At 25.5% G+C, this 12549-nt stretch overlaps 3 protein-coding genes across 3 annotated transcripts; 2 read left to right on the top strand and 1 right to left on the bottom strand.

Moving 5' to 3' along the window:
* Positions 1-1125: 1125 nt before the first annotated feature.
* Positions 1126-4764, top strand: Phum_PHUM063490 (glutamate receptor U1 precursor, putative; the record flags this gene model as incomplete). The annotated part of the gene is made up of 11 exons (XM_002423456.1): positions 1126-1281; positions 1380-1475; positions 1500-1758; positions 1795-1931; positions 1995-2110; positions 3123-3290; positions 3364-3587; positions 3687-3898; positions 4079-4204; positions 4302-4450; positions 4536-4764. The coding sequence occupies 11 exons, from the start codon at positions 1126-1128 to the stop codon at positions 4762-4764; spliced, it is 1872 nt and encodes a 623-aa protein (XP_002423501.1).
* A 639-nt stretch (positions 4765-5403) lies between these two features.
* Positions 5404-7587, bottom strand: Phum_PHUM063480 (uncharacterized protein; the record flags this gene model as incomplete). The annotated part of the gene is made up of 7 exons (XM_002423455.1): positions 5404-5526; positions 5829-5968; positions 6225-6406; positions 6468-6600; positions 6682-6760; positions 6837-6985; positions 7527-7587. 7 exons carry the CDS (start codon positions 7585-7587, stop codon positions 5404-5406), a joined length of 867 nt encoding a protein of 288 aa, XP_002423500.1.
* A 1192-nt stretch (positions 7588-8779) lies between these two features.
* Phum_PHUM063470 (cytochrome P450, putative) lies at positions 8780-11133 on the top strand (the record flags this gene model as incomplete). Its single annotated transcript, XM_002423454.1, has 9 exons — positions 8780-9094; positions 9174-9447; positions 9532-9601; positions 9684-9810; positions 9884-10067; positions 10150-10259; positions 10349-10586; positions 10658-10843; positions 10937-11133. 9 exons carry the CDS (start codon positions 8780-8782, stop codon positions 11131-11133), a joined length of 1701 nt encoding a protein of 566 aa, XP_002423499.1.
* Between the last annotated feature and the right edge of the window lie 1416 nt (positions 11134-12549).

The following is a 12549-nucleotide window of genomic DNA, read 5'->3' as shown; positions in this document are numbered from 1 at the left end:
TTGACCTAAATAAAAAAAAATTATTTTTATTCATTAAAATTACGTTAGTTTTTTTTTTTTTACCTCCCCCTTCTCGTCCCCTTCGGTTTTTATTAAAACGTCGACGGTAGGAGGAGGTGGGAGGAAATTTCTAGAAAATTCACGATCGTGACGTACGTTAAAAAAAGGGGGGGGACAAAATTCAAATGAATTAATATTACGATTGACGTAAAAAATAATCGGAAAATTTTTTAATAGTTACGGAAATGCGTATTCAAAGGTGAAATTTTACATTTTTTTTTTTTCGCATACGTTAAATCCGCGTTGAATATTTCCTTAAAATCAAATTCAAACACGTAAAAAAAAAAAAAAAGCGGGAGGGAGGGGGTGAGAAAACAAAAGAAAAGAAAAGAAAATTGAAAATTGTTCTTTCATTAATATATGATTTAAATTTATGACGTCATCATTTAAATAAACATAAAAAATTTTTTTGTTTACTTTTTTTTCTTATTTCGGTCATCAACAATTTTACAAAAAAATTTTCATTCGTTTTTTTTTTTTTAAGATTAATAATAATAATAATTAAATAATGTGGGAAAATTTAAAAGAAAATTCACCTGGAACCAAAAAAAAAAAAAAAAAAGAAAATTTTTCTCACATTTGCGTGACTCCAATTTTTCTTCTTTTTTTTGGGGGGGGGTGGAAGAGGGGGAGTAGGGAAAACTGACCAGAGATTTTTCCCTCTTTTTTTATGTTTGTGTTATCATCATCGAACATGAAAAAGAAAAGTTTTATAAATATTTTTTATTTTATTTTATTTTTACTTTATAACTTTTTCATATTAAAAGTTTTATCGAAAAATTTGGAAAAATGTCGACGCGAATTTATAGTCGAATATTTTTATATAAAAAACGTAAATTTTGTGACGTCAACGCTATGTAATTACGAAGGTAAATCGTTTTTTTTTATTTTTCCCTTCTTTATTTTCCTCTTGTTCTTTTTTTTTAATTTAACAAAAAAAAAAAAAAAGGAAAAAAGGGGAAAAAGGAGGAAAAAAAAATTTCACTTGTTAAACGACATTTTGTTTTTTTATTTTTTTCAGATGATAATAATAATAATGATTACGATAATATTAAACTCAACAAAATGTTTTCGAAAAAAAAAATACAATTTAATTATTACGATCTTAATAATTTTAATGATTTTAATAATTTTTCTTTTGATATTTTCCAATGGAAATTATTAAAAATTGGAATTATCGTCGATTTAAAATGCCCTCGATCCATGACATTTTTACAAAAAGTACGATTTACTCCCTCCCCTCCCCTCTTTCCTCTCCTCTCCCCACAAAACGATCGACATCATCATCATTATTTAACGATTTTTTACATTAATTACAGGCGAGCGAAAAAAATTTATTCATATACGAATTTGCACCCATACATTGGCTTATATTTACAAATAATCACGTGACACGAAAACAATTAATTACTATGGTAAATGATTACGTTTATTTAAAGGATGATAATAATCCATTGGATTTTTTAATGGAATCCTACGATGATAAAAAATTTGAAAATGAATTATTTGTTATAAATAAAAAAGTCAATTTTGATTTTTTTTTTAACGAAACCGAAAAAGGGGAAAAAGGAAAAAATAATAATAATAATAATAGAAAAGTAAAATTAAACGTCAATGAAACGGATATAAATCAAATATTACATCTGACACTTTTATTAGATAACAAAGTTACATTATCCGTACCTGGTTTTGATAACAGTAAAATTTTATATAATTTATATGAGATATATAAAGTCACATCTCGATCAAATCCTAAAATTGATGAAAATGGAATCGTTTTTTACGAAAAAAACGATGATTGTTTATTTAAAATAAACGATACGATAATAAGAAAAAATTTTATGGGTTCACTGATAAGAGCAGGAGCGACGGTAGGTAAAATATAATCATAATTATTTTTAATTAATTAATTAATTTTTTTTATTATTAATCAGGCATTTCAACCGAAAGCATTTACGACTATTGATGACGTATCGAGTAGAGAAGTTGACGTTTGGGCAAAAATGGTTTACGAACATGTTAAAATATTAGAACAAGATTTAAATTTTAGGTAATTTATCATTTATCTATCTCTCTCTTTCCCCCTCTCCCCCCTCTCTCTCTCTTTTAAACAAAAAAAAAAAAAGTTTTTTTACATATATAAATAATAAATATTTTATTGCTTGAAGCAAGTTTGTTGTTGTTGTTGCTGTTGTTACTGGAGCAAATGTAAAAATATTTATACGTAAGAGAAAAGTGAATGTGAATGGATATCCAAAAGGGAAAACATTTTTGCCCCCCAAAAAAAAATTTTTTTTTTTTTTTTTTTTTAATAAAACGGTAAATGCATCAAAAAAAAAAAAAGGGAAACTAAAAACGGGAAAAAAAAATAAACGTAAAACGAATTCGTGGAGATCTCAGAGGAACGCAATAAAAAAAAAGGGAGGAGGAGGAGGAAGAGAGAGAGAGAGAAAGAGAGATTTTTTTTTTTTATAGAAAATTAAATGTTTTAGGTGGGAAAAAAAAAAGAAAAAGTCCGAAAAAAAAATGAATTGCTTGTAGTTGGTTTACCACTAAAATTTTTAAACCTTTGTAATTTATTTCGTTTAATTTTTTTAATTTTAATTCGTAATGATAATAATAATAATAATAATAATAAAACCTGAAAACCTTAACGGTGAGGTTTAGAAAAAAATAAAATAAATTTTATTATTATTACGAATTCAAATCCCGAGCAAATTTCTGCAAAAAAATTTTTCTTTTTTTTTTTTGGGGGGAAAAACTTTTTTTTTGTGCAAAACTTTTTTTTTTTCTCTTTCTAATTTTCCGTTTAAATCAAATTCGCGATGACGTGATTTTCGGACATTTTCTCGAGAAAAAAAAGGAAAAGAAAAAGAAAAAAGAAAAAAAAAAGTTAAAAGGAAAAGAAAATCAGAAGGAAGGAAAAAAAAAGAAAAGAAAAACTTTAAAAATTTTACTATAATTTAACTCCAGGAAAAAAAAAGCGGGGAGGGAAGAAAGGGAAAGGAAGGGAGGGGGAGAGGGGGAAAGGTTTTAAATTTATTTTTTTTTGTGTGTTTCAGATCGATAATTCGATATTTTAACGATGTCGGTTACATAAAAAATGGAAGTTTTGGACATTTGATGGGATCGATCCAAGAAAAAAAATCAGAAATAAGCGCGACAGGAGTCCTTTTAAGATCCGATAGATTCGGAATCGTTGATTATATAATTTGTCCTTTTCGTTTAGGGTTAATGTCCTCCCCTCTTTCTATTTCAAATTATTTTTCCCGCCAAAAATTAATTAATTAATTTTTTTCGCAGAGTCGGTCTCGTTTTTAAAGAACCATCGTTACCCACCGTTAAAAACATTTTCATTTTACCATTTACCGGTACGGTTTGGATATCCATCGGTATTTTATTCATCATCATTATTATTTTCATGAGACTCAGAGAAATAATAATAAAAAAATTTTTATTTAAAAAAATGAAATTGAGAAATATATCGGAATTATGTATGCAAATTCTCGGCGCCATATGCCAACAAGGTATTTATTTAAAACGATACTAACAATAATGATAATAAATTAAGTTTTTTCCGGGGAAACCCGGAAAAAATAAATTTTAAATTTATTTATATTTTAAAGGTTTAACGGAAAATTCAAAATGGACATCCGATCGCGTGATCATATCATTTCTTTTATTAACTGCATTAATATTATATTTTGCTTATTCAGCGAGTATCGTTACATTTTTACAATCATCGAGTTCGGCCATTTCTACAATCGAAGATGTAACTTCAAGTAATTTAGAAGTTGGTGTTCAGGCACATTTTCCATATTTGGACGTTCTTATGAAGGTTGACTAAATTAAATATTAATGATAATCACGGCTGCTGTAGTTGATTATCAGGGAATTAAAAAAAAATTTTCCTCACTTTCCTCACTTTCCTCCTCACCTTATTTACCTTCTTATTTAACCAGAAAAAAAAATAAATAAAAAAATAAATAAAAAACTTTTTTTTTATGGTTGATTACAGGAAGCATCTCATAGAATAACTAAAGAATACTATAAAAAAAAAATATTTAACAAAGGACGAGAAAATGTTTATTTCGAACAAAGAGAAGGAATAAACAAAATAAGAACTGGATTATTTGCTTTTGAGGTTAGCAAATAAAAATAAAAACTTTTTCCCCCCCCCTCTCTCTCTTTCACATATACCGTTATTATACATAAAATTTTATTTTATTTTATTTTTTCAGATCGAACTTAACGCTGGTTATAAATTAATAAGTCAAACATTTAAAGATCATGAAAAATGTGGAATTAAAGAAATTCTTCTCGTACCGAAACCTTTTGTTTGTATGGCCGTTAGTAAAACATCATCTTATAGAGAAATTTTTGCACAAAGGTATTATTATTATTACGTAACTCCGATTTAATTCAATTAATTAATCATTATTATTAATATTGTTTGCCGAATGTTTCACAAACAGGCTCGTTTGGCAACAAGAAACTGGAATGTTTGATAGAACGATAAAAAAATGGTCGGATGAAAAGCCAAAATGTAACATGGATAGAGCAACATTTATAAGCGTGGGTTACAACGAAATAAATTCAATTTTTATTATTTTCCTATACGGTTTGATCATATCTATCATAATTTTTTTTCTAGAAATTTTCCTATTTAAAATAAATAATATGTCGCGTAAAAAAACCGCGTGAAAAAAAACCGTAAAATTATTTATTTATTATTATTATTATTATTATTATTACGTAATAATTTTTTCACAAATCGTAGAATACAAAATAAATTAAATTACTTTGCTAAAAAATTTAATTAAACACACATTTATTTAAATAAAACTCACAACACGTTTATTAATTATATTATTATTATTACTATTACACTAATAAACTAACGAGACTAAAATTTTTAATTATTATTATTATTAATTTAATATTACGTAATAAATTAATTATATATATAATGAGTAATAAATATTTAATAACGCACAATACACAATCGTAATTTTATTTATTTATTGACGGGTTCGTTTTAAAAAACTTTTTCCTTTTTTTTTGTAATTATAAATTTAACAACACTCTCAAGTAATCGAGCGTTAAAATTTTTAAATGAATGAACGAATAATAATAATAATAGTAATTAATGGTAATAAAATAATAATAATAATAATCGTTTGAACGTGAGAGAGCGGGCGCGTATCGTTACGAAAACACACGTTTTACAAATAATACAAAACGAATACAATCGAAGCATTTTTTTTTTTTTTAATTTTTGCGTGAATTAATAATAATAATGATGATGATGATAATAATAATAATAATAATCGAATGAAAAATTTAAATATTCGATATATCGAATTCGTTTTTATCGTCGCATTTCGATTTGTAAACAACCGAAAATATTCCGAGTAATTTTTCGAGTCTTTTAATTTTTTTATAACATTGTACGAAACATTTTCCCTGTAGTTTTCCCGTTCTTTGAATAAATTTTTTATATCTTTCTAAAAAACAAACAAACAAACAAACAAACAACAAACAAAAATTAAAAAAAAAGAAAAATTTAAATTTCAAGTCGATTAAATTAGTTTTTTTAATTAGAATTTTTCTTTTTTTTTTTTTTTTTCGAATCGCTTATTGAAATTTAATTCAACAGGTAACCAATTAAAAATTTTTTCTTTTCTTTTCTTTCTACGTTAGTCCTTTCTTTTAAATAATATTAATAATAATAATAATAATAATAATGATTACTTACTTTGACTTACTGATCCAAACAATTGAAAATTTAATTTATTAAATTTTTCTTTATTTATTTTTTTCTTTTTGAAATTATTCAATGAATTTTCCGGTAATATTTTCCATATGAACAAATCATAGAATTCGTTTTCTTTTCCATAATTGTTTTCTTTAAACCCGTACTGGAAAAAAAAATTTTATTAATAAAATTTTATTTATTTATTAACTTTAAATAAAAAATTATTAATAAAAAACTTACAATAATAGTCGAAGATTTATTTTCAAATTTTGATGATTTGTAAAAAAAAATTTCGGAGCCTTTCGGTAAACAACCAACTGAAACTGAAATTTTTTTTTTTTTTTAATAAACTATAAATTATTAATTAATTAATTTCGATAATGATAATAATTAATGACGTCATCACCTGTTGTCTTAGGACAAACGGGACAACATTCTCCGAATTCTTTAACAGGATTTGAACATGGTTGATGATTGCATTTGATTCTTCCGCAGACGACGTTTCCTTCTTTACATTCGCATTGAACGCAGGCCATTATACCAAAAGGACCGATGACAGGTTGCCAAATCGAACCGTTCACGTAATGCCTATTTATTTATTTATTAATCACAAACTCAATATTAATAATAATAATAATAACGTACTCACTCGTCGTTTATGTTACAATCGATATTTTTTTTTCTTTTCTTCACGTAATCATCATCATCATCATCCTCATCCTCGTTGTTGTTGTTTTGATCGAATGTAAAATCCGAACGTTCTTCGTAAACGTTCGTTTGTCCTAATTAAACAAATAATAATGATAATAATAATAAAGAAAAATTCTTTAAAAAAAAAAATTTTATTTTTTTGTCCAACCAACCTTCTCCAGGACATTGAAGACAACAAAACCGTGAATATTTTTTAGGTTTGTTACAATTTAAATTTAAACAATTTTCAACCTGCAAATATAGTTAATAAATAAATAATTAATAAGTTTGGTAGTGAACGTTTATTAAACATATATGAATAACTTACTTCGCAAACGACTAAACCCTGATGGCATCTACATTGTACGCATTGTAACGGATTTTCCGGTTTGATAAAAGTTTTATTTTGTGGAAAATAATCTCCTTCTTTGTATTTAATACCTCCGTGAATGCAAGTTAAAGTAGAACCTAAAGACCCTTGAAATATGATATTAATAAATTATTATTATCATTATTAATACTACGGTAGGATGAAAAAAAAAAAAAAAAAAAAAAAAACTGTGAATAAAATAAAAAAAAAATTGATTTGTTTTGTCTGGAATTGTACGTCGTCGCGACGGATCATTTAATGGTTTTATGTGGGGCTATAATAAAAAAAAAAAAATCACTTTACGACACGAAAAACCACGTTAGAAATAATAGGTAAAATAATAAAAAAAAAAACCAGGACAGACTAGAAAAGGATGGAAAAACAAAATCTAAATTGTAAAATTTAAGGGAGAGAGGGGAAGAGAGGAAAGAGGGGAGGGAGAAAGGGGAAGAATGATAAAATTAACAAAAGAAAACTTTTGGAAAATTTTTTTTTTTTTAAATCTTTTCCTGTTTTTCGTTTTTATTTTCATGTATTTAAAAAATAACCGGGAAAAAAATTATTATTATTATTGTCGGGTACTGGAAAAACAAAAAAAACATTTTTTTTTAACTTGCTAATAATGATAATAATAATAATTAAACTTACCGGTGGGTAACTGAAACGTGACCATGAGTCCAAAATATGAGAATAAAATAAAAAAAATCATTCCAACGAAAAAAATTTTCCTTTTTTTGTTTTTCTATATTTTAGAAAAAAAGGAAAAACTTTATTTGTTTTTTTTGTTAATATTCAAAATAACACAAAAATATATAAAAGACGCGGGAAAACTAAAAAAAAAAACCCAAAGAATAAAAAAGCACAACACGATGAACTAAAGATGATGATGAAGAATAAGAAGATGAAAAAGATTTCTTTTACACGACAGCATCAATTTAAAAAAAAAAGGTTCCCGGAAAAAGAGTAAAAGAAAAGAAGAAAATGTTTTTTCTTTTTTTTATTTGAAAATATAAAAAAGTTTTGCACATGCGTTTATCAAAATGGGAAAACAAAACTTTTTTTTTTTTATGTGTTTAAAAATATTTATAAAATTTTTTTAAATCCGAGCGAACATGCAACGAATGATTCATAAAATAAATATTTTATTTATTTCGTAAAATACCAGCAGACGACAAAAGAAAAAAAAAACGTTTAATAGATTAATAATTATTATTATTATTTATAAAGGCGCACACGCACGCACACACATACACACGTTCAATGAATTTTACGACGGTCTTAACGTTTTTCAAACCCAGACAGATGAGAGACAAAAAAAAAAAAAAAAAAAAAAAAAAAAAAGAAATTCGCAGAATCCTTTCGAAGATGAAAAAGGAAAAAGAAAATTTAGCGAGATGAGAAAGTAAAATTATTATTATTGTTATTATTAATGTAATTTTTCCAAAAAAAAAAAAAAAAAAACAAAAAAAAAAATTTCTACAAATTACGTAAAAAAAAAAAAAAAAAATGGTTTAATGTTTATTAATCAAGTGATTTAATTATCATTATTATTGTTTATTAATCGAACGAATAATAGTAATAATAATAATAATAAAAATTTCAGATTTATTAATTATTTATATTGTCGTCATTAAATTAGCATAAGAATTTACCTGGATCATCGATTATCATCGTAGGGATGTCAAAGGTCATTGTATACGATTATCACTTCCGCCGGTTTTCTTTATTAATAAAAGAAACTCACCAACTGATAACAAAACACTCGGTTCTCGTCATTGGTGTCGTGCACCACAACAACAAATTAAGTAAGAATATTTTTCACCGTTTGTTTGTTTGTTTTAAATTGAATTTTTCGTCGTACCTGAAACGTAAGATAAATTATTATTATTATTATTTTCAGAATGACAAGTACTGTGATATCACCCGAAACGCCGGTAGGCTATTCGGCATCGTTTATTTTTTATTCATTGGTCGTATCGACTTTGGTACTCTGGTATGCGTATTTTAAAATAAGCAGAAGACGCATGTACGAATTAGCGGAAAAATTACCCGGTCCACCAGGTATTCCGCTTTTTGGAAACGCTTTTGAATTCATCGGTGAAGCTCCGGCCATTTTTAAACATGTTTACAGTCACAGTAACACTTTTACGGACGTTTGTAAATTTTGGATCGGTTCAAAACTTGTCGTTTTCTTGATCAATCCGAAAGATATCGAGGTAAATTTATTACCTATTACCTATTTAACAAAAAAAAGAAAAATTAATTAATTAAAAATCGATCGATTGATTGTTTTAGTTGATTTTGGGAAGCAACGTTCACATCGACAAAGCATCAGAATATAAATTTTTTAAACCTTGGCTCGGTAACGGTCTTTTAATATCTACTGGATCCCATTGGAGATCCCACAGGAAATTAATCGCACCAACTTTTCACTTGAACGTATTGAAATCTTTCATTACTTTGTTCAATCAAAATTCGAGAGCCGTTTGTGATAAAATGAATTCTTTAAATGGTAAAGAATTTGATTGTCATGATTACATGAGTGAAGCTACCGTTGAAATTTTATTAGGTGAGAATATAATAATAATAATAATAATATTTCATATTTAAAAAAAAAATTTAAAAACGTAATTTATCATTTTTCTCCATACAGAAACTGCTATGGGAGTCAATAAGAAAACACAAGATAAAAGCGGATACGAATATGCCATGGCCGTTATGAAGTTTGTTTTTTTTTTTTTTTTTTTAAATATATTTCTACTCGAGATTTTATTTAAATAATAATAATAATTTTTTGTTTTTCAGAATGTGCAACATTTTACATCTTCGTCACAGAAAATTCTGGCTTAAACCCGATGTTATTTTCAACATGACAAAATATAAAAAAGAACAAGAATCTCTTTTGGACATCATTCACAGTTTGACCAAAAAGGTAAAAAGAAATAAAAAGAAGAAAATTTTAAATAATAAACTAAAAACTTAACGATAAATTTTTTATGATAAAGGTTATCAAAAAGAAGAAAGAAGAATGGAATTCTGGAATAAAGAAAACATTGGCATCCGTTTCCGATATGGAACAAACAACCGAACAATTTAAAGGTAAATCATCTGAAGTTGCTGCTTCTGCACATTCTTACGGTCAATCTGCCGGTTTGAAAGATGATTTGGACGTCGATGACAACGATGTCGGTAAGTGAAAATAAATTAATGGCGACTATTCATAACCGTGACCAAAAATTTAATTTAAATAATAATAATAATAATATTTAAGGTGAAAAGAAAAGAATGGCATTTTTGGATTTGATGATCGAATCAGCTCAAAGTGGTGTCGTCATGAATGATAATGATATTAAAGAAGAAGTTGATACCATCATGTTTGAAGTAATCGAATTACCTAATTTACAAAAAAAAAAAAAATTATTATTATTATTAAAATTTTTCGGTTTAAATTGATGATTTTAAATTAATAGGGTCACGACACGACTGCTGCCGGAAGTAGTTTCTTCTTATCATTGATGGGTCTTCATCAAGATATACAAGAAAAAATTGTTGAAGAATTAAATGAAATTTTTGGAGATTCCGACAGACCTGCAACTTTCCAAGACACTCTTGAAATGAAATATTTAGAAAGATGTATTATGGAAACATTAAGAATGTACCCACCAGTCCCATTGATCGCTAGACAAATCAACGAAGATCTTAAACTCGGTAAAATTCAATTTAAATAATTTAACGTTTTTCGACGTGAAAATTTCATTTAATAAAAATTTTTGTCGTAGAATCTGGAGATTACACAATTCCAGCCGGTACTACCGTCGTCGTAGCCACATACAGACTTCACAGAGATGCCAACATTTATCCAAACCCAGAAAAATTTGATCCGGATAATTTCTTGCCGGAAAAATCAGCTAACAGACATTACTACGCATTTATACCTTTCTCAGCTGGTCCGAGAAGTTGCGTAGGTGAGTAAAAAAAAAAAAAAAAAATTTTTTAAAACAAAATTTAAATTCATTAAATTCATATGAATTCAACTTTTTCCTTTTGTTTTATTACAGGACGAAAATACGCCATGTTGAAATTAAAAATCCTCCTTTCGACAATTCTTCGTAAATTTAGAGTTCATTCCAACATTGCCGAAAAGGATTATCAACTTCAAGCTGATATTATCCTTAAGAGAGCCGAAGGATTTAAAATTCGTCTTGAACCGAGAAACAAACCTTTTGCTGCTGCTGCTGCTGCTGCTGTAGCTTAAATATAATTATCACCTAAAACATTTTAAATATTATTATTATTATTGTTGTTGTTGTTAATATTATTATTAAAAAATTTGTTTATAGTTATTTATCAAATTAATAAAAAAATACAATGCAATTTTAATTAATTTTTCATTTTTTCTTTTTTTCTTACCAATCGATCAATCGATCGATCGACGATTCGAAAAAGAAAATTATCGAAAGGAAAATCCGTGTAAACTTGTAAAAAGGTTATAAAAACAATAAATAATAATAATTTTAAATATATATATAAATTAAATAACATTTTTTTTAATAAAAGTTATAAGAAGTTAGTTAATAATAAGAGTTGATAAGAAATTAACATTTTTAACCGACTAATTTTTTAGTACGTTAGTTAATAATAACAATATTTACAATTATTAGTTTTTTAAAAAAAAAAAAAAACAATTTTCAAAATTCGATGATTAATTAAATTTTTTATTTTATTTTTTTCTTCAAAATTTTTTTTTATTTAATAATAACTGAATTTTTATTTATTTATTTAAAAGTATCAAATAATAATAATAATAATATATATATTTATATATGTATAAAAACAAAAGAAAAGAAAAACTAAAAAAAAAAAAAAAAAAAAAAATAAAACTCACAAAAGTTTCAAGTCAACACTGATAAAAAAAAATCATAAATCATAAAATATTTTATCATAACTTTTTATCTTTGTGTGGTTAATATACTACTTTACAATAATTTTTATTTTTCTTTTTCGAAATGAATTTCATAAAATATTATTAAATTTTTTTTTAATTATTTATTTATTTATTTTAAATAAAGCCAAAATTATTTTTTTTTTTTTTGTTTTTTGTTTCCTTTAATGGAGTCCAAATGATGAAAAAATTGCACTTTATGCCAATTAATAAAATTCCAATCAACTTTTTTTCGTTTAAATTTTTTCCAAAACTTTAATTTTTTTTTTAAATAATTTTTTTACAATAAAAATTCCAAGTTAATGTTTATTAGTATTTTTTTTTTTTTAAATTAATAAGAATGAAGAGAAAATGGGGGAGAAAAAAAAAAAAAAAAAAAAAAAAAATTATCCCTATTAAAAAATTAATTAAAATATTTTTTTTTTTTTTATGAACGGGTTTACTTTACAAACAAAATATACCTAAAACAATAAAAAATTAAAAAAAGAAAAAAAAAAAAAAAAAAAAAAAAAAAAGGGGAAAAAAAAAAATCCGGGGAAAAAAAACAAAACCCCCCCCAATGGGCCAAAGGTTTTTTTTTTTATATATATTTCGGCCAAAAACCACCGCCTCCCCTAAAAATCGGTTATGGAAAAAAAAAATTAACGTTAATTTGGGCCCCCAAGTCTTTCCTCCCGTTTTTTCTTAAAAAAAAAAAAAAAAAAAAAAAAAAAAAAAAAACCCTTTTCC

Source organism: Pediculus humanus, genomic scaffold (genome assembly GCF_000006295.1).
Source record: "Pediculus humanus corporis 1103172107412 genomic scaffold, whole genome shotgun sequence".
Taxonomy (NCBI): domain Eukaryota; kingdom Metazoa; phylum Arthropoda; class Insecta; order Psocodea; family Pediculidae; genus Pediculus; species Pediculus humanus.
Note: the sequence above shows the minus strand (reverse complement) of the source record. Positions and strands in the feature narration are given on the sequence as shown.